The sequence below is a fragment of the Jaculus jaculus genome, chromosome 6, assembly GCF_020740685.1.
Source record: "Jaculus jaculus isolate mJacJac1 chromosome 6, mJacJac1.mat.Y.cur, whole genome shotgun sequence".
Classification (NCBI taxonomy): domain Eukaryota; kingdom Metazoa; phylum Chordata; class Mammalia; order Rodentia; family Dipodidae; genus Jaculus; species Jaculus jaculus.
Genome location: NC_059107.1, coordinates 110,170,784 through 110,191,547, shown reverse-complemented (window position 1 = coordinate 110,191,547; position 20,764 = coordinate 110,170,784). Strand labels below are relative to the sequence as shown.

Sequence of the window (20,764 nt, the reverse complement as noted above, 5' to 3'; positions counted from 1 at the left end):
GCAAAGGGTTAATCAGTCTTCCCTCTCCAAATCCACAGCTTTCCAGGAAGTTTCCCAAGCGCCCGCTGTGCTGAGCGGCAAGGGGGGGGGGGATCTTAAAATGCGAGGGTGGGGTGAGCAGGTGGGACGCCTGCCCAGCCCCTAGCTTTGGTTCAGTCCATTGACTAACAGGCTTCTCCGCCCCTCTCTCCTCCACGCCCCGCCCGGAGGATGGAGATGTTGGGTAGTGACATTCTAGTGCTAGGACTCCTCCTGCCTCCGCGGAATCTCTCTGTAACTTTTGTTTTGTTTGGAAACAAGTTCATGTCCAAAGCTTTGTTTCCTCGTAGTGTTTCATGACCAATCCACTTTCTCTTCTCTCTTTAAAAAAAAAAAAAAAATCTACTAGCAGACTTGACAGTTTACGGGTTACACGAGTAATTTTTTTCAAGGAAAACCTATATCGCGGTTCTTTTTCCCCCTCCCATGGCTGCACTCTGCATGTTGATGGACCCCCCGCAGCAGAAGGGAGGGTAGCTCGCCCGGGTCCCAGGCGTGGTGCTGGACATTAATGTTCAGTGGCCCCCAAGCCGCAGCTGTCCCGGTGAGCCAGACATGGACCGCTTCCTGGGGTTTGTGAAACAGATACGGAGATCCAGGAGAAGAAAAGGGAAAAAGTACCGACCAGAAGAGGATTACCACGAGGGCTACGAGGATGTCTATTACTACGCTTCGGAGCATTTTCGAAGTAAGCACTTCCCCCCCCCCCCCCCACCTCTCCTTCTCCTTCCCACATGCTGGGATGAACAATAAACCTTGTGGGAAGCTTTACTCTTAAATGCCAAAGGTTTCCCAGATGGTGTTCTCTGTGAGCAGTCTGTAAGTGCTGAAGTGGTACATCTTGCTGGATTTGTTGCAACAATAGCTACAAGATAGAATTTAGACATGATAACCAGCCAGGGTCTAATAACCAAGTTAATATCTTAGATGTAGTGAAATGATTGCTATAATTTTAGGGAGCTATTCAAATGAGTACCTTGTAAGCTAATGGACTTAGGTGGGTTAGACTGTTCTCTGCTGCACTGCTATGCTTTCCAATAACTCTCTGTGTGTGATTTTTCCCTTTCAAAACAGAAGGCTAGGTCGTTTGGAAAAAGTGATTGTTGATGTTCTAGTCAATGTTGCTGATTAATGGCCACAACCTGATTTGTACACAGTTACCTGTGATTAATACATGGGGCTGTTTGTCCTAGGAAGTTCAAATGTTTTTCACTGATGTGTGTTCATAATTGTGTTATTAAATGAAAAGAATTCTCATTTACTGTCAGTGAGAAGCAGTGATACCTGTAGAATAAAATGATACATCCACATGGGGCATCTGTAAGTTGGCTTAAAAATAGCAGTGAACTAAATTTTTTTTTCTTGTACCTGTCATACTTCTGGTGAGATTTAGACTGGTTCCAATACATTGAAATGCCTTAGGGTGAAAAGAGAAAGCATCTCCCTGCCAAGATCACTGAGTTTATTTTCCCAAATGAAGGGGAGAGAGATGACAGTGATGTGTGATCTACATTTTAAAGATTAAAATCTATTCCTTATCTTCTGGAGGAAGGATTTTTATAAACTTGTACTTAAAGCCCAAATTTCTCCTGACTTTTGATGTCTTAACCATAAATATACACCACTTAGAGCTTCTGATCATTGACAAATAAATAATTTAAATTCCAATTTCTGTGGCATTGAAAGCCATGGGAATTAGTTCTAGACAAAAAATCTGCTATAATTGATGAAGGCTAGAGATTGAAAATTCATGTAGTAACAGTAACACAACAATGCAATATCATAATTCTTTTTAGTCAGAGCATTTTCTTGAATAATATGGCTGTGCTGTTATACAGAGTAATCTGAGTTTCAAAGACATTTCTCTGTTAGAATGCTTTTTATGAATAATCTAGTGAAATGTAGTGGCAGTCTATGTTTTCTAAATTTAGTTTCTTTGATTTATTCTAAAATATAGCTAGGATTTGTGGCGCTTCAAAAAAATACTGCTATCGTGCATGAGTAATTCTGGAAACTTAGAAATTGAAATAGCTTTAGATTGCTCTCTTATGCAAGTTTTTTTTTTTTTTATAGTCAATACATACAGTGTCCAAGTCACACCCTCTCTGGTTTGTGTGTTAATGAATGTCTCTAGAAATGATCTCTCAAATAACTATATTCTACCAGTTTTGCTAAGACTTTAAAAAAAAAGTACTTAAAGTTTGCAAAATGTATCTGCAAAGAAAACGTTTTTATGAGTATTCAAAAACTGTTCCCAAAATAGAGCTGAAAAAAATGATACACTAGTGAAGTAACCTTTATCCATCATGTTCACTAACCCAGAATCATGCCTTACCTGATTTACAAAGGTCACTTTAAGAATAAGGTAGTAACGAGCAAAACTCATTTGCCTTAGATGTGAAAGACATTTTCTCTGTGATGTATGAGGAAGCACCCATTATGTGAACTTTGTGGATTTAGATGGCTACTGTTTCCCCAAATTCAAACTGCTCTGTCATAAATGGAATATGCCATAATGGATTCAGACATTGGGAATTTGCCATTTCATCAAATGTTAAGTAGGCAGGGCTTTTGTGGAAGGTATGCCACATAGCACCTTGGGTTCACAAAACATTGTTGGCTCCAGTTTCAGAGCTTCTCCGAATTGGGCAGAGATGTGCACTTACATTTCATTCCTGTGGAAAGTATTAAGGAGCAAGGCTGAGGCTTAATGTCAATCTTTTCAAATATGGTTGAATTTACTTATATGTACAGTGTGTCTATTTTAATTAGTCTTTGATATAATTTGAAAGTTTATACTCTGTTCTTCTCCTCACATGGCAGGAAACACAATTTACATTAAGGCTGAAAATGTGCTGGAATTTAACGAGTCCCATCTCAGTTAATGGTGACATTGAGTTAAAAAAACAAGCACAGAATTATCATTTGTATTTGTCTCCTCTATGGTATTCATTTTGTTTTGTGAAACTTGACTTTATGTCTTGTCAGTTTTTCTCTTGGCTCATATTATCATAAGAACTTTATGTGAAGGTAATGAATGATTGGACTAGCAAAAACTCCCCAGAACATTCCACCAAAAGTCTTTTCACTTGTACACATTTTCAAATGCTTCTTATTATTTAACCATATCCTAATATGTGCCTTCTATAATGTGCATACTATTCTAAGTTCAGATTTAGAATTTCACCATCCTCTCCTTCATTTTAGGTACAGCACAAAGTATTACATTAAATGCCAAAGCCTAAATTACGATGTTAGTAGGGTCACATGTGATGAAAGGAAAGTTATCTTAAAAATGGATGATTTGTCTGCAACTCTGTCAAAACTGGGTTTTATCAGTGATGACGGTAGATAGACATCTAAAAAAAAAATCTCTGTTGACTTTATATTGACTCAGTATTCTGATGTTTATTCAACATCATCTGAAGCCAGGCACAGTGAAAATAATACTTTTAGTGCCACTTACACTGGATGCTGAGGCAGGAGGATCACTGGACTCCAGAGGTTACAGACAGGCCTACATTGCCTATGCTGTATCTTGAGAACAAAACCAAAACATGCACTAATATCTGTATCTTAATTTTTATGGAAATTAGGTAAAATAAAATACCATCTTATGATCAGTTATAATTTAATAACTACAAAAATCTTTAGAAATAAAAATACCTTTGACATATTTGGTGACTTGCCTAAGGCTTCTGTCTTATTTACTTAAACTCTACTCTAGAATTATGAAGGATAGGCAACAAAAGCAGTTTTTCATAAATATCAGATAGTAGACCCAACCCCTAAATCAGTTTTATTGCATTTGGTGCTTTTAATTGTTTTTCACTAAATTCTAGGTTATAATGATATATTTAAGGGTTTAGGTTGGTTGTATTTTATTTATTCTGCTAGATAAAGAAATCAAATTTCTTAACATTTATTTTCTTTATTCATAGTGGTAGATATTCAATTTGTAAAGCAAACAGTGTATGTTGCAAATGCATTCGTTCTCCTTGGGCTGTCCTTCACCATGATTTAAAAAAAAAAAAAACAAAAAACTGCCTTAGCACTGTCCACACAGTGTAATTCCTTGAAAACGAGGGATTTGTTTTTCTGTCACCCGCAGCTCTGGCACCTTCTGCAGGTGCTTCATGGTCCTGACCTAGGCATGGGGCTCCTCCATGGTAACTGTTCTCCTGGGTTTTCATCTGACTCACCTCTGCAGGAGCAAATATGTGTGGAAACCTGCTCCCAGCAGGCTCTAGTGACCTCCCGAGGTCACTTCAGGAAACTGGACAAAGGAAGGAAAATAACTGCCTTGTCAGCCTTTTGAACAGTGGTCATTTGTATTTACAAATTATGTCTCTTGCTATTGTGTTGTTGCTGTTTGCCTGTTCCAGTGGATGTTGTACAGCAGTTCTGGTGTGAGCTATGTGAGCAAAAACAGTACAGAAGAGGTAGTGAATCAAGCAATTAATGCATTTCATGTCCAAAGTTCGGCAATACAGTCTTTAAAGTGCCTCCAGTGTTCAGACTGTGTTTGCAAAGAATGCTTCACTTGCTTTTATTTCATTGGTAATCATTGTATATTGTTCTTTTTTCAGAAAAAGCACGTTTGGAGTGGGGTGTGTGTAATAAGGGGATTTTTAGACATTGCTGTGGGTGATTCATATATCATTTATTCTCACTGGTTTATTTTTTGCATGCAGATGTGTGTGTGTGGTATGCATGCATGTGTGTTTGCATGCTCATATGTGTGTGGGCACCAAGGTTTGTGCATGCATACGTGTGCATGTATATGGATTTGTGTGATAGAATACGCATCAGGTGTCTTCATCAATTGATGTTCACTCTTTGTTTTTGAGACAGAGTCTCTCATTGAATCTAGAGCTCACTGATTCAGCTGGATTTACAAGTCATCATGCCTCAGGGATTCTCCTCTCTGTTTGCCTCTGTAGCACTGGGATTGCATGAATGTGCCACCAAACACACCCTTTACATGGGTTCTGGGGATCTGAACTCAGGTTCCTATGATTGCACAGCAAGCATTTACCCTTACCCACTGAGCCATTTCTCTATCCCCCTGATTTCTTTATTTGTATTTGTCTCACTATTTGTTTATTTTGTAACTTCATGGAATTATTCTCTCTTCATGTCAGGAGACTGACAGTTAATTAGGATTCTCTGTCTTGATCAGTGTGTCAGAGAGACAGAGTGACATGGTTAACTTGTCTTTTGGAAAGATGGCCAATCCCTACTGCATTATATGCAGATGCTGAACACATAAACATAGTTTGATTGCCATCCTTGGCCTTTGTGGGAGGAATGGAGAAAGAAAGAGGTGAGAACAGGAAAAGGAAGAAGAGAGGAAAGCAAAGGCCATCCTTGCATCACCCAGGCAAGCAAGCATGGAAACCATTCATTTCTGTGTTAAAAACTGACAGGTTTTGGATGAGTCAAACCTGAGTTGTACTTAGTTTGACTCAAAAAGTCCCTGAAGAATTAGAAGAAAAAGTGACTATAAAGAGCCAGGGTTTGCTTGTTTATAAGGAAACAATTGGCTTGTTTTATGACCACACTGTTTATTTTTCTCTGGAAAACATTGCTTTCCATCTGTAGTGTATGCTGTTGAAAATTGATTAGTTGGCATAGTTCATTTGTTGGGTATTTTATATCAAGAGTTTTATTATCCCAAGCTGCATTTTTTTCTACACAGAATAATGTAAAGGAATTTTAAACTTGAGAGGGACTTTAGAATTTATGCTGTCCAACCTAAGGATTGCTTAGATTAACAATAACTAAGACACCCAACAAGTTCAGTGGCTTATGCTGGCCCCAGCAGTCACAAAGCCACCCTCCCTTGTTGGGTCTCTGTCTTCATCAGGCTCTCTGATAACCTGTCTGGTGATACTTAAGGCCTAAGGTTAATCACTTAGAATGTTACTTTCTGTGACATGTGCCTTTGTACTTTTAAATATCAGGTCATCTCATACTAACAGTTGCACAAAGACTAACTACAAATTTAAAAGTGTAAGTCAAATTAGCATGTTTTACACATGATGGTAATTACTGACTGTCAGTAAGTTGAAAATAAACGAGTACTTTCTGTATTATATACCCTGTGGTTTGCAAATACAGTTACTAGTATCAATGTCTTCCAGGGACTTAAGGTGCCATAAGTCTCTCTGAGAATAGTGGAATGAAGACTAACTTTGGAGTTCAATTAGCAAGCTGCTGTCTGGTATAGGGAGGCCTTTCTCTGTATCCTACCACATGGAAGACATCCAGCTTTTGTTAAAACCCTCCAGTGTGAACACACTCACTTCCAGTCAAGGCTGCATAAACCTTTGCTTCTTCTAAGCAAGTGCTAATTTCTATGGTATTATCATCAGTGCATGCATGTTCTAAATCTATATCTTGACCCAAATAAATACAGATGGTATTGAATGTAATGTGCACTCAGATTTCTGTTTCTCTACTTCATCCTTTCACGGATGTAACATATGGCTTGTGGAGGTGAGTAATCCCTCCAGTGCTATTTTTTTCTTAACTATACAAACCCAAAAGATATTTGTATTGGGCCCACATCCCATGTGGCAAGTTTTAATTCTTATGTTCTCTTCTTTTTCCTTTCCTTTTGCTTCCTTTTCTTTCCTTCCTTTCTTCCCTTCTCCTCCTCTCCCCTCCTGTTTCTTTCTGTTCCTGTCCCTTTCTCTTTGTGTTTATTTCTAAAAGATTGCAAAGCCTTTTATTCATTTAATGAAAAGCACCTTTTAGTGCTTTCTGTCTGCATGGGGTAGTGGGCATCTATTTGTTTGCCCTGAAACTCTGTTTGTTTGTTTGTTTTCCTTTTCTGTCTTTCTGTCTTCATTTTTATTTTTTTGACCCCTTTGGAAAGAGCAGTCTCCAAAATATCCATGTTTCTACTCTAATTCTGTCATTACTGATTGGTCAAATCTGTCATGATGATAGTATTCATTGCCTAGCCTAGGGTGATTAGTTTAGTAATAGACACATAAACCAAGCTCGGTCCAATGTAATGCTCCTTGAGAACTTGCTAATTCAACTTGATGTTCCGTCACATGTGAGGAGTGAAGCCAGCATACAGAAGAGACGGAGGGGAAAGTTCAGGCGATTTCTGTCAGTGAGTAACCCCTAGTTCCACAAGTCTCCAAGGCTCCCCAACTGATGACCCCAAACGAGAAAGTATTAGAATCAGGAGAGAAACTCAGATTGGCTAGTACTAGTCTGGTAGTAAATCTTTAGTTTGGAAATATGATGGCTTTGGGATATTTTCATGTGGTAGGCCAGAGATGGAAAGTAGATTCTTTCTACGCGATCCTCTGCATGAGAAGCAGTAACTTTGCAACTTTGGGTGAATCACTTGTGTTCCTATGCTTTCTCAGCATCTGGTGTGTTAAATGGGCTGAGGCTGTCTAGGGCAGGCCGCTCAAAACCGAGGACTGAGGAAGCACTGATGTCTTTAGTCAGTAGCCAGCCCTGCAGGGCAGCCCTCAGTCCACATAGCTGCACGAAAGTGATAACTAGAGGGCAAATGTGGCAAATGACACTTTAACTTTGTCTAACTGATGTCCTCTTAACATCCCCGGCCCCCACTTTCTCTTCAAAGAGTTAAATCTTGCTTCAAGGGGAGGATACACCTTCCCTGGGCACTCCTTACCAGAAGATCTATCCTGTTGCCATTGGAGAGAACGCTCCCAGTAGTAGTTTTGAATGTAATAGAATTAATTGTCTGCTTCTTTTCACTTGAAATGTTAGAACTCTATTCTTCTGTCTCAACTACTACATAATCTAAGGCCAAAAGATTTTTCTGAAATATTCAACCCTAGAACCCTATTATTTGAATCTTTATATTTAAGATAAATGTCAGCAATTAGGTCTATAGATGTGTAGAAACTAAGTTCAATTTCAGTTTATATACCAAACCTGTGTAGAGATCTATCTTAGAAATCATTTGAACTGATTCTGTGATAATACCAGGTTGTGAATAAATGAGATATTCATAGTTGGTGGTGCTCTAACTAACACAATGGAGGAAAAATGCTTATACTTTCTCCTGGCTTTCCTTCTCCTCCTTTTTATCCTCTGGACCTAGAGTCTCAGGATTTGCACATGTTCAGTTACCTGTCCCCAGCTCTTGTTTTATTGGGACAGGTCTCACTATATGGCTCATGTTGGCCTTGAACTTGCTATCTAGTTTAGGCTAGTCTTAACTCACCATCCCACTACCTCTGCTCCCTCAGTGCTTGATTTATATTTATCTTACACTATTAATAATAGAAAAATTATGGTGAGAATGTGGCTTAGGGGTAGCTTTTGCCTAGCATGTTTAAGGCTGGAGTTCAGTTGCTAGTATTGCCAAAGCAGGGGAAAATAAAAAGGAAAATTGAATTTGTGGAAAGCATTGCATAATTTTTATTCATTTAACAAATACAAGTTGAACATCTCTAATCCAATATCCAAAATTCCCCATTCTGAAACCTTTTGAGTATCAACATGCTGTCACATGTAGCAAACATCCTCAACCTCATGTAACATGTCCAAGTTAAAAATACAGGCACACACCAGGGAGATTATGTGTGTGTGTGTGTGTGTGTGTGTGTGTGTGTGTGTGTGTGTGTGTATTCTAAAATCTTTTAAAAATGTAAAATCAAAAACATGTTGGTTGGGGGATACTCAAGTGATGAGGTACACGAAGTGGCTCATTCCGTATTCTGGAGATACAGGAGTGCAGAAGACAGGGAAGGGGGGCTTGTTTCCTGGTGGGACCAGTGAGCTGGGAGGGAAATGGAAAGGAGAAACTATTGATGAGCACATTGAATATAATTAGATACATTTTGCCATAGAGAGTCAGAAGTGTTAGAAGGGTATTTTTATCAGGTGATCCTGGTTCAGAAAGAAGACATGGAGCTGACTCTGAGAAAAGGGACAGAGTCCTTTGGTGACAACTTGGGTAGGAACCTGGGAGAGTTACAAATGTGTGCACTCCTTTGAATACAGTCCTTCCCTTAGCCATCTTCTGAATGGTTGCCCTCCCAATGTTATTTGTAAAACTGGTTGCTGAAAATTCAGAATGCATTTCTTCCTAGGAATAATGCAGTAAGAATGGAAGGAAAACATAGATTTGAAGCCAGGCCTAATCATATAGGCCTTTGTAATAAATTCACTAATAGGTATAGAGTGGTGGACAAAAGGGACTTCATTGTAGAAATCTTGTGTTTTTCTGGAATATGATAGAGTTGCAGTTGCTACTCATACACAGACACTTTCTATTTGCCCAGCTTTGAAAAGTTGGGGGTTATGGTAGAGATGGTTCTTTTCGGGAGAGAAAAATATGCTCTACCTTGAGAATAATGTGTTTCCATCTATGTAACTCTTAAAATTCTTGGAGCATAGTTCTTAAGCAAAAAGCGCACTTGCCATGGAATTAGAAGATGCTGAAATGCATGATTGTTTGTTACATTGCACTCACCCTTAGTCTTTAAAATCCAGCATATCATACAGAGCCTTAATGGCTCATGCATGTTATAGCAATGATTGTGTACAAAGGAAATTGTTCCCAGGCAACAGAATTGCACAGGGCCATTCTGGTGACATCCTCTGTGCCTTATGAAGACTCAGATCTCATGCATTGCTATCCTTAACAATGTTGCAAGCAGTAGATAGAGAAATCTGCATTGGTTATTGGCATGTTATATTATTCTCTCACTCATAGATCCAATGTCTATCAACACTAGCTTAAAGGAGGAAGTGCTTATTTCAGTTTATAGTTCCAGGTTACAGTTCACCGTGGTGGAAAGAGCTCGAAGCAGAACTGGTCACTGTAAGTCCATGTCGAGGAAGCAGGGGCAGTGCTGCTGCTTTTCCAGCTCACTCATCATACAGTCCAGGACCCTGACCACGGAATGGTGCCACCCACAGTCAAGGAGGGTCTTCTCACCTCAATTAACCTTATCAAGAGAAGCTCTCCTAGGCACACCCGCAGGCTAAGTTAACCTGGATGATCCTTCACAGGTGATTACAGGTCCTGCCAGGTTGACAATAGATACAAACTATCTCAGGTACCTTATGTCAGTTATGAGACACAGGCTTGATAATTCAGATTTAGAAATGCATAAAATACACAAAGTAACATATGTTTTTTCTCTTCTAAGGACTATCCAAACTGTTTTTCATGAGGTGTGTCTAGGCAACAGACATAACTTACACCCAATTCCCATGTAGTGCAAACATTTGATGGAAACAGATGCTTCTGACTACCTCAAAGCTAGTCTTATGTCTTCACAGTGTTTTCCTGCTGGAAGTGCTGTGTGGTCCATAAATTTTCAGGTGTGGGTTTGTAAGCCCATTATTTATTTATTTATTTATTTATTTATTTATTTGCGCAAGCCCAAGAGATTGGGCCTTTTCCCCCCTCTTACTATTTTATGAGAGAGAGCGAGAGTGAGCAAGAGAGAGAAAGAGAATTGGCAGCCCAGTGCTTCCAGCCACTGTAGTCGAACTCCAGACACATGTGCCACCTTGTATGCATTTGCACCCTTGTGCATCTGTGTCACCTTGTGCATCTGGCTTACATGGGATCTAAAGAGTCAAATATGGGTCGTTAGGCTTCACAGTCAAATGCCTTAACTTCTAAGCCATCACTTCAGCCCATGTAAACCCATTTTTGAGGAGAAAAAAAAAAACAACAACTCAATTTCATGTTAGACACAGCCAATGTGAAATGGTCCATATCACTTGGAGCCAATACAGAACGAGAAGCGAACTGTGGCATCTTTGCTCATTCTGAAAATTAGATGAGATGAAAAAAAAACTACAGCAATGGCAAGTTTTGGAAAGGATTTCAATTGTAGTTAACACTTGTTTTTGTAAACCATGATCTTCATGTGAAGGTATTAATCCAACAAGTGTTTTGAGGTCATGGATATTAACTTAAAGTTTTGAAAATATTTTTCTCAGTTTTTCTCCCTGCCTGTCATCATGATCACTTTAAGGGAACAGCAGCATGAACTTGTGTAAAGTGTATAGGAACTCAGTATTTGTTTACAAATACTCCACTTATGGATTTGTTTGACCCTTCACTATGAAGAGTGAGTTGGGGAATCCCCAGCACCAGGGGACTATTGTTTATGGTTGATTTTATCTACATCTATGAAGTTTGTATGATCTACAGGACTAAATATTCACTCATTCTAAAATGTCCCCAAAAAAGCTTTGGGTAATGACTTTTAGGACCAACTGGTAGACATTAGGTATGAAAGAATCTTAAAGCCAAGAAGTATTAGACCTTCCAATGCCATTCTCTGATATTACAGATCAGCCTCATTAACAGAGTGCTGCTTGGTGACTGTTCTTTAAGGCTTGAAGGGAGAAAATACCTAATGTGAGAGATCACACAGTCAGGTAGGCAGGAGCCTGACCTTACACATTAAGTCTGAACTTGGAACTTTTTACTTTGTCTTCCCCCACACCCTTCTCATGGCCTCAGAGACTGCCTGTAGGTAAAGTATCCCACATACTGCTTGTTTGTTTTTGAGAGTTAGACCTGGGGATGTCATATATGTAAGTGGCATCACTACTTACTCCATCGTATTGTGATTTCCTCTGAGTGTCATTTTGTCATCTTTATATCCAGCACCAAGGACAGAGCTTTGGCCAGTAGTAGCTGTTTCATGTCCTCGTTTCACAGTCCTGTGGTCATAAGAGTTTGATTCTGCTGTATGCACCATTCTAAGACTGTCTGTTTCCATCCACCGCTCCATTCTACCTCCCAACCCCAGTGCCCTGTCCGTTCCCTCCCCCATCCCCAGGCTCAAGGAATTCAGGATCCAAGCCTCAACCCACCAGTCAAACTGGTGACTTCTGAGTTAAGTTGGATATAATTCTGTGTCTTACTGGATTGCAGAGAAAGTAGAAAACACAGCTGCTATTAGGCCTGGAATTTTATATGAGATCCTTTGCTGTGTCCTGCTCATTCATGTTTTGAATTAAGGTGTGCTTTGAACAGGATGACATTGCTTACATTTTGTTGTGTTTTTTTTTTAATTTTTTATTTATTTATTTGAGAGCAACAGACACAGAGAGAAAGACAGATAGAGGGAGAGAGAGAGAGTGGGCGCGCCAGGGCTTCCAGCCTCTGCAAATGAACTCCAGACGCGTGCGCCCCCTTGTGCATCTGGCTAACGTGGGACCTGGGGAACCGAGCCTCGAACCGGGGTCCTTAGGCTTCACAGGCAAGCGCTTAACCACTAAGCCATCTCTCCAGCCCTTGTTGTGATTTTTGTTGCTGTATTATGACTGAATTAGAACATCAAAACCAACATACATAACTGGCAACAAACTGACAACTCACCAGACCCTTCTATCCCTGCCCACCCTTGCTACCTGCCACAATGTTGTTGACTTCTTTCATTAGGCATCTGATGCTCTGATAAATCATCAGGCCCCTCAGATATTTGTCTCCCCTGCAACTTCAGCCTCATGGATTTGCCAACACTGAACTTTAGCTCCAGCAGGCCATCTGTGATCTTCATCCCTGCACTAGTTACACTGTTGAAAGAAAATGCTATGTAACCGTGGTGGTTGGCTGCCTTAACACTTTAGAGTTCTAGGCTTAGCCAGGCTCTCAGTCCTCGTCAGCAATCGTTACTGTTTATCACCACTTGGTCTTTTCCTTTTCCAACTGCAGCTCTCTTTTCTTCCTATCTATATACTACCTCAACTGAAGATATGGCTAATTCTAAATTCTCTTGACTCTAAATTCCATATTTCTCCCACTTCCAAAATACTCCACATGTACAGCACTTTTATTTTCTATTCCTTGAGTACAAAAAGGTTCTGTTAATATTTGAATGATTAAATGATGGCTTGTGGCATGGTGGCTCTCACAACTGCCATTCCACTGATATCTAAGACTTCCGAGACTTTTCATTTTTCTGTAGCACTTAGAAACTGTTCATCACTTTGGTTTATTTGATTACCTATTTATTTGTTTATTTTTGAGGCAAGCCCAACAGACTGCCTTTTATGAGAGAGAGAGAGAGAGGGAGGGAGGGAGGGAGGGAGAGAATTGACATGCCAGGGACTCCAGTCACTGAAATCAAACTCCATGTGCTCCCTTGTGTGCACTGGCAACCTTGCGTGCTTGTGTCACTGGGCATCTGGCTGATATGTTGAACATGAGTTAAACATGAGTCCTTAGGCTTTGCAGGCAAGCACCTTAACCACTAAGCATCTCTTGGCATCTTCTCTGTGATCATCTTCTCTGTTTGTTCCTGCTCCCCCTTTAACTCCTTGAGCTCCCTGGAATTAAGATATAATTGGATTCTCAGTCTATAAACTCTTCCTGGGCAGTTGTATTCACCATCTCCTTTCGAGTTTAGATAATGCACATGAGCTCAAGTTCTGTATTGCCCATAGTCCTTTAGATGCTCCAGCTCCTCAGATTCAACTTAATCACAAACTAAATTTAATATATTTTATGTTCTCCTAAGCATGTTTATTCCATTTACCTTCTCTTTTTTTAAAAAAAATATATTTTGTTTATTTATTTGGAAGAGAGAATGGATTTACCAGTGCCTCTAGCCACTGCAAAAGAACTCCATTCACATGAACTGCCTTATATATCTTGTTTACATGGGTACTGGGGAACTGAACCTGGGTCCTTGGGCTTTGCAGACAAGCACCTTAAGCACTAAGCCATCTCTCCAGCCCCAACCTTCTCTTTTTTAAAATAATATTTTATTTATTTATTTGAGAGAGTGGGTATGGGTGTTCCAGGAAGTCCTGCCACTGCAAGCAAACTCCAGATGCATGCACCACTTTGTACAAATGGCTTTATGTGGGTATTGGGGAATCAAACTTGAGCTTTCAGTCTTTGCAAGCAAGCATCTTTAACTGCTGAGCCATTGCTCTAGCCCTATCTTCACTTTTTCTTTATTTGTTTGTATATATTTTTTTCCAAGGAAAAAGAAAGAAGAAGGAAGGGAGGGAGGAAGAGATAGGAAGAGAAAGAGGGACAGAGAAAACGTAAGCAAGGGCCTCTTGCTGCTGCAAAAGAACTCTAGGTGCATGTGCCACTTTGTGTATCTGGCTTTACATGGATATTAGGTAATGAGTTGAACCCAGGCCAGCAAGCTTTGCAACAGTTACCTTAACCACTGAGCCATCTCTCCAGCCCCTTTTTAGTGAAAGGCACTGCCCTAATAAAGTCTGTAGCAACTGGAACGCATACATTTATTCCTTTCTCATTACCTTCTCCAAGTTTTTCAACTACATTTTATCTACTGCATCTGCCTTCTACTTCATCACCCCTGTACCCGGCCTTGTCCATAGTTAGAGCTTAATAAATGTTTCATTTAACTTCACACCAAAGTGGAAAACTAGAATAAGAACTGTATTCCAAAGGGCATATTTATCTTTTACTTTGATGTGCATATTCATGTTTAGGCTTGCTGTAATGATACTTGGCAGTTTATGATGCCTTGAGGCTAATTTTTTTTCTGAGGCAAAGGAGGTTATTAGAGCCATAGTATTTCACTTCACGAATTTGTCCTTGTTCGTTAAAAGTAAAGTGGCCAACTTGAGTCTCAAGGATCTTTATAGCTGGAAATATTAGCTTGGAGTCTTGAATTCAATCATCATTGATTGCTCAGTCTAAAGCAGTTTCTTGTTGATATCCTTTCTGTAAAGTGCAGTCAATTATTTTTACTGGTGCATTTCTATTAACAAATGTACTATTTATTAACAATTTTGCTATTAGAAATACAGTGACATATTGAAAATAAAGTTTTCAATGACAATAGAATGTTAATGATTTACAGAGACTATCCAAAGCAGCGTAGTAGATAAAACAATAGAAATCATGAGAACATTTACTTGATTCTAAATAGCAGTTTTAAACACTTTTTAAATTTAAAGGCAAAATAAGCTCTCTCTCATTGCTTAAAAGTTATAAATTGACCACAATAAGCAGAATTATAATGTTATTTGTAATTTTAATTCATTTTTTCTATAAATAATTGCTATATTGGTCTTGCAGAGATAGAAGTATGAGAAGGGTACGTTCATCAGAGAAGCAATTCAGATAGCATGGCTTGAAAGGTGTGATCAAAAATTTACCTTTAAGGAACAAATTTCTCTTTTTTGTTTTGTTTTGTTTTTCCAGGTTGGGTCTCAGTCTAGTCCGGGCTGACCTAGAATTCACTATGTAGTCTCCTGGTGGCCTTGAACTCATCGTGATCCTTCTACCTCTGCCTCCCAAGTGTTGGGATTAAAGACGTGCGCCACCATGCCCGGCTCCAAATTTCTCTTTTTAAAAGTATTTTATTTATTTGCAATGGGAGAGGGAGAGAGAGAGAGTGTGTGTGAGAGAGAATATGAATGGGCATGCCAGGGCCTCTACCTTCTGCAAATGAACTCCAGATGCAAGTGCCACTTTGTGCATCTGTCTCTACTTAGGCAAGCACCTTAAGTGCTAAGCCGTCTTTTCTGCCAAAGGGTACAAATTTCTAATTTAAGGGCATGATTAAATATGAAATTCAATACTTTTCTCAGATACCATTAAATTGGAAATGAATTATAATCTACTTTTATCTGTTCAGTAAAGCCTGCATATAGTAATTTTGGTTATAAACATTGCAATTATTTTATTTTAGAATTTTACTGTGTGTGTGTGTGTGTGTGTGTGTGTGTGTGTGTGTGCAATTCTTCTGGCAATTTTGTAAATAGATTCTCTGGCTGCTATTATTCATTCTTCATTTATACATGAGAAAACAAAAGCTTTAGAAAGTTGACTAGCTTATCCAGTGTCACACAGCTGATGAGAACATGCCACTCTTCTTTATTCATCTGTTTCCAAATATTATGGGTTTTCTCTTCTTTTGAGTAGACTTTGAATTCTTTGCAGCAAACTAATTGTCCTACTTATCCACTTATTCCTAAAACATATCAGGTGCTCAGCTGTGAGTGTATCTATAAAGTGAGTGTTTCAACCCCATGCTTTCTCTAAAGATTCTTATTGGTACTATGTATGTATATGTTCCCAGACTACTGGAATTACATTATGAATTTTAGTATGTTAAAACTACATTTGTAAGGTCAACAAATAAAATCACTGAGAGTTGTCTTGGGAATCACAACAAAGAATCCAAGGATGAGTATTTTATTGTTAATCTAGTTGGAGTCACTTCTGTCCTATCTGTTGCTTCGTGAAAAATTGCCCATGACTTAACAGCCTCACACAACAAGAACTCCTTATGTCATAGGTATTTGTGTGCAGTCTAGCTTGGTCCTTTCTGCTCTTTTAGGAGGTCATGACCAAGGCACGGGCTGAGATTTGGGGATATCTCTTGGATGGACCAGGTGGGAATCCTCATCCAAGTTCACCCGTGGGGCTGAAGACATGCCTTCAGTCTTTGCTGGCTACTTGCTAAAGATATCTGTTTGTTTGTTTGTTTTTTAAATTCCCCTTCCCATGGCATTTTCTTTTAAGAAGATTAAAATAGGTAGCCAACTTCCTTCAGAGGCAAATAACATGAAAGGGCTTGTGAGACAAAAACAAGAGTCTCTTTGAATCTTCTTCTTGGAAGTGACACCCCATTACTCTTGCCTTTTCTTCATTGCAAGAGTGGCACAGGGTTCAATCTATACTGAAGCTGGGTTATACCAGGCTGGACACACTGGAGGTTTGAATCAGCGCACCACCTTAAGGTTGCCCATCACATCTGTAATAAATGTCAGTGATCAACTACAATAACTAAAGCAGTAAATTCCAACAGACAAACCTCTGTCTGGTCCATACTTTTTAAGGAAAAGTTATAGAAACAGAAGGGAAAAAAAAAGTAATTTAACAAAAATGTCTCAGGATTGACCTGATATTAGGTTCAGCAAAGAATTCTGCTCTGTTCTCCCCCCAGACATGAAACTCTGCCTTGAACTCACTTTGAATAAATTCTATCCATCTGCCTTGGGATCCCTGTGGCCAGGCGCAGAAGAGAAGACAGAGTGATCTCTGTTAATTTCTAACCCAACCCTCGGAACCTGAGAGAGGAGAGAAAGGGGAGTGGGAAGGAAGAGGCCAGAGCAAAGTCATAGAAGTACAGAAAAGGAAAATCCGCGTGCTTTTATCGCAGTGAGGGGGGTTACCTGATGGGCAAGCAGATGCTTCTGGTTGGCTGCATCCATGTGTCTCCATTATGCCCCTACCTGAACTAGTCCATGCAGTTCACTATATTCATGGTTTTCTCAGTCTCTGTACAGCAAAACATTGGCTATATTCTAAACAGCAGGAATTTATTTCTCACTGTCGTGAAGGCTAAAGTTCTCAACCCAGCTATCAGCTGATTTGGCATCTGATATGAGCTTTGTTTATTTATTTATTTATTGACAGCACCTTCTATATTTACTCTTAGCAGACTGTTTCCATTCAAGCAAAGGGCCTCTTTTAAGGCCACTAACCCAATTCATAAGCATTCTATTCATGACATAATTATCTCCTAAAAGCTTCACTTTTTTAAACTTTTGGGAGTTTTTTATTGTACCACTAAAAGATATTATCCTATCTTTCTAAAGAATGTTAATACATTAACGTCAGTATCTTAAAATTATTCAATGAGGGCTAGAAAGAATGCTTAGTGGTTATGGTGCTTGCCTGTAAAGCCTAAGGACTCAGGTTTGATTCTCCATTACCCACATAAGCCAGGTGCACAAGGTGGCACATGTGACTGGAAATTGTTTGCAGTAGCTAGAAGCCCTGATGTGCCCATTCTCTCTATATATTTGCCTCCCTGTCAAATAAGTAAATAAAATATTTTTAAAAAAATTTTAAAAATCCTTAATGATACTTATAAAATTTTAGTAACAAAGATTATATGTTAACAAAGATACTTGTTAAATTATGGTAACTTTATTTGGGGCTACCACATAGGTAAAAGCAACACTGCTACAGGAAATGCCACACTTTTCAATGATATTGCCTTAAAGGTTAGAATTTCACCTTGAATTTGGGAGGTTTGATACATATTTAGACTATAAAAGTGATGGACCTAGAGATGTACAAATCACTGCCTTATTTTACTGTCAGAAATGGAAAGAGAAGTACACTCCTTCACATAAGAGTCCATGTTAAATATTTTTTTTTAAAAAAATCAATAACCATCTAGGAATTGTGGTGCAGAGGTAGAAGGATTGCATTGAGTTTAAGGCCAACCTGATGCCACAGAGTGAGTTACAGGTCAGCCTCAGCTAGGGTAAGACCCTACCTTGAAAAAAAAAACAAACAACAAAACAAATCAGTAACCAATAGTAAACTTGAGTTTTTTAATCCACATGAAAACTGTGTATATAAAATGTCCCCTAAGCCTTTTTGTCTGAGTATTAATTGTTAGTAGAGCACATCCTTGTGAGGATATTCAGTTATCTATTTGCAGTTTGAGCATAAAAACAATACCTTATCAATCCATTGTCTTATAGGAGACCTAAGTGCCCGTCCACAGTTAGTAATTGGGATCCCCGGGGCTACTAAGTGGTTAATTGCTAGGTGTCCTGGGTCACTCATGCATAAAATTAAACCTAATAAGCTATAGCCATAGCTTTATGGAAACTCATTTGTTGCTGGCATATTATGCATCCTCCTTCAGTATCTGTAAGATTAGACATGGGCGTCATCTGTAGCTTTTACAGAGAAAATAGAACCATAAGGTGGCTTTTGTGGTTAAGTTAAATTGGGGTCAATTGCAAAATCACAAATCATTTGTCAGGCTTTGGTGCAGTTTTCCATGCTGCTGTTCTGTGTTAACTGGGCCCTGCTCAGAGGCACTCATTCTTTACCTGGGATCTCTTGATCCCTACTCTCTCTGGTCCTGGAAGGAGCCCAGGAGCCAATGTGCTCCAACACTATCACCAGTCTCCCAGCCCCAGCCTTTTGCAGATATTTTAGGTGAGAGGCTGTTCTAGTAACACCCATCTTTGAGTGCTCATCACCAAACATCTTGCAAGGTGCAGAGGATGCTGAGAAAAAATGTAGTCCAAGTTTGAGGGGATAAGAAGAGAAATGGTATCTGCATTTACTCAGGCAGGAGAAAGCAACAGCCTAAGTGGTCCTGGGCTGAGTGGCCCTGCAGGTGAATTTGCCTCCTGAATCTGTTCATCGGTTTCTGCTGCTAGCTGGCCAGTTATCACATGCCTCACACAGTGCTGTCCCTCCAAGTCTGCCCACTGACAAATTACTACGGAGTTATGTGTCTCAAGTATTTGGCCACTATACAAGTTTAAAACCTGTTGCTATCCACTACTGATAGTCATCATACCCATCCATCAGAATGCATTTGGAGTCTTTCCTTTAACTACACCCTCAAAAATCTCAGTCTTCCCCAGCTTCTCCTCCACCCCAGACAAAAAGCTATACTAGGGCTGGAGAGATGGTTTAGTGGTTAAGATGCTTGCCTGCAGGGCCTAATAACCCAAGTTCAATTCTCCAGGATCTACATAAGGCCAGATGCACAAGTTGGCACATACATTTGGAGTTCATTTGCAGTGACTGGAGAGCCTGGCGTGCCCATTCTCTCTGTCTGTCTCTCCTCTCTCTATTTCTTTCTGCTTTTTAAGGCAGAAAGAAAGAATATTTAAAAACTTTGCTAATAAGGATGTCAGTGTCACTGACTAAAATCAGTGAGTTTCTTCTTAAAACTCTTGTGAGGTATGAGATTATCCCATATCTATAATGTGTATTTTTGTTTGGTTTTGGTCACTAAGTCCAACAAACCTGTGAATGATGGGTTTCAGGAAAAATGTGAGACTGGTTCAGCTGTATTGAATGCTGATAATTTTATAAATAAGAAGGTATCTTCATACAGATAATTTGAAATATCTCCTGCTAGAAATATTTCCATCTCTTCAATCTTCTTTCTTCAACTAGTCCTTGAACTTCCTTTTACTTTTTCTTCCTTCCAGCTCTTTATTTCAAGTTTGAAAGCAATGCTGACTTATTAGAATATTAAATGGCACAAATTAAGGGAGTGATAAAATTCATACAAAAAATCATTTTGGGGACTAGGGAGATGGCTCAGCTGGTAAGAGCACTTGATATGATCCCCAGCACCCATGTGAAAAGATCAAACGTGGTTTTTACTCCAGTCATGAGGGATGTAGAGACAGGAGAATCACTGGGGCTCACTGGTCAACCAGAATGGTAGGGGAACCCTATCTCAAGGAAAGAAAAAACAGAACAGTGATTGAAGAGGATAGCAGAATTTGACTGTGTCCTCCACAGGGATGTACAAAGAGCATGTGAAACTGCATACATGTGCATACACTATCAAACACATCCCCCACGTAAACACCACATATACATGCACGTGCGCACACATACAGTCCATTTTCATGGCTGGAGTTGTGGGTCAGTAGGAGAAAATTTGCCTATTATGTGCAAAACCCTGGTGTCAACTTAGCACTGAAGAAAAGGAGAGGAAGGGAAGGAGAGGGGGTGGAGGAGAGGTGAAGGAGGGGGAAGCAAGGGGTCAAGAGATGGAGAGCCAGCCCTCAACTATGACAGTGAAGAGAATCAGAACTTGGAAGGTAGGGCTAGTTATGCTATGCCCTGGGTAATTCTGCCCCTTGCTGTAACACACAATTTGCTTCAGGGTGACATGGGCAGTAATCACTTCTATTCTTCTCTGCCTTCTTATATGTTATGTGCTTAAAATTGTAATGCACACAGGGA

The 20,764-nt window shown here is 39.5% G+C and overlaps 1 protein-coding gene across 10 annotated transcripts in view; it reads left to right on the top strand.

The window, feature by feature from the left end:
* The window catches only part of Grip1 (glutamate receptor interacting protein 1), a 667,112-nt gene that overhangs the window by 263,057 nt on the left and 383,291 nt on the right, over nt 1–20,764 (top strand). For 4 of the 10 annotated variants that reach the window (XM_045151481.1, XM_045151477.1, XM_045151475.1 and 1 more), the window contains exon 1: nt 220–727. The exons of 2 other annotated variants lie outside the window; for them this stretch is intronic. In XM_045151481.1, the coding sequence (XP_045007416.1) occupies nt 595–727 (133 nt within the window). In that variant the 5' untranslated portion in view covers nt 220–594. Of the gene's footprint in view, nt 1–217; nt 728–20,764 lie in introns of those variants that run through there. 4 more of the 10 variants (XM_045151474.1, XM_045151472.1, XM_045151484.1 and 1 more) reach the window with 3 other exon arrangements.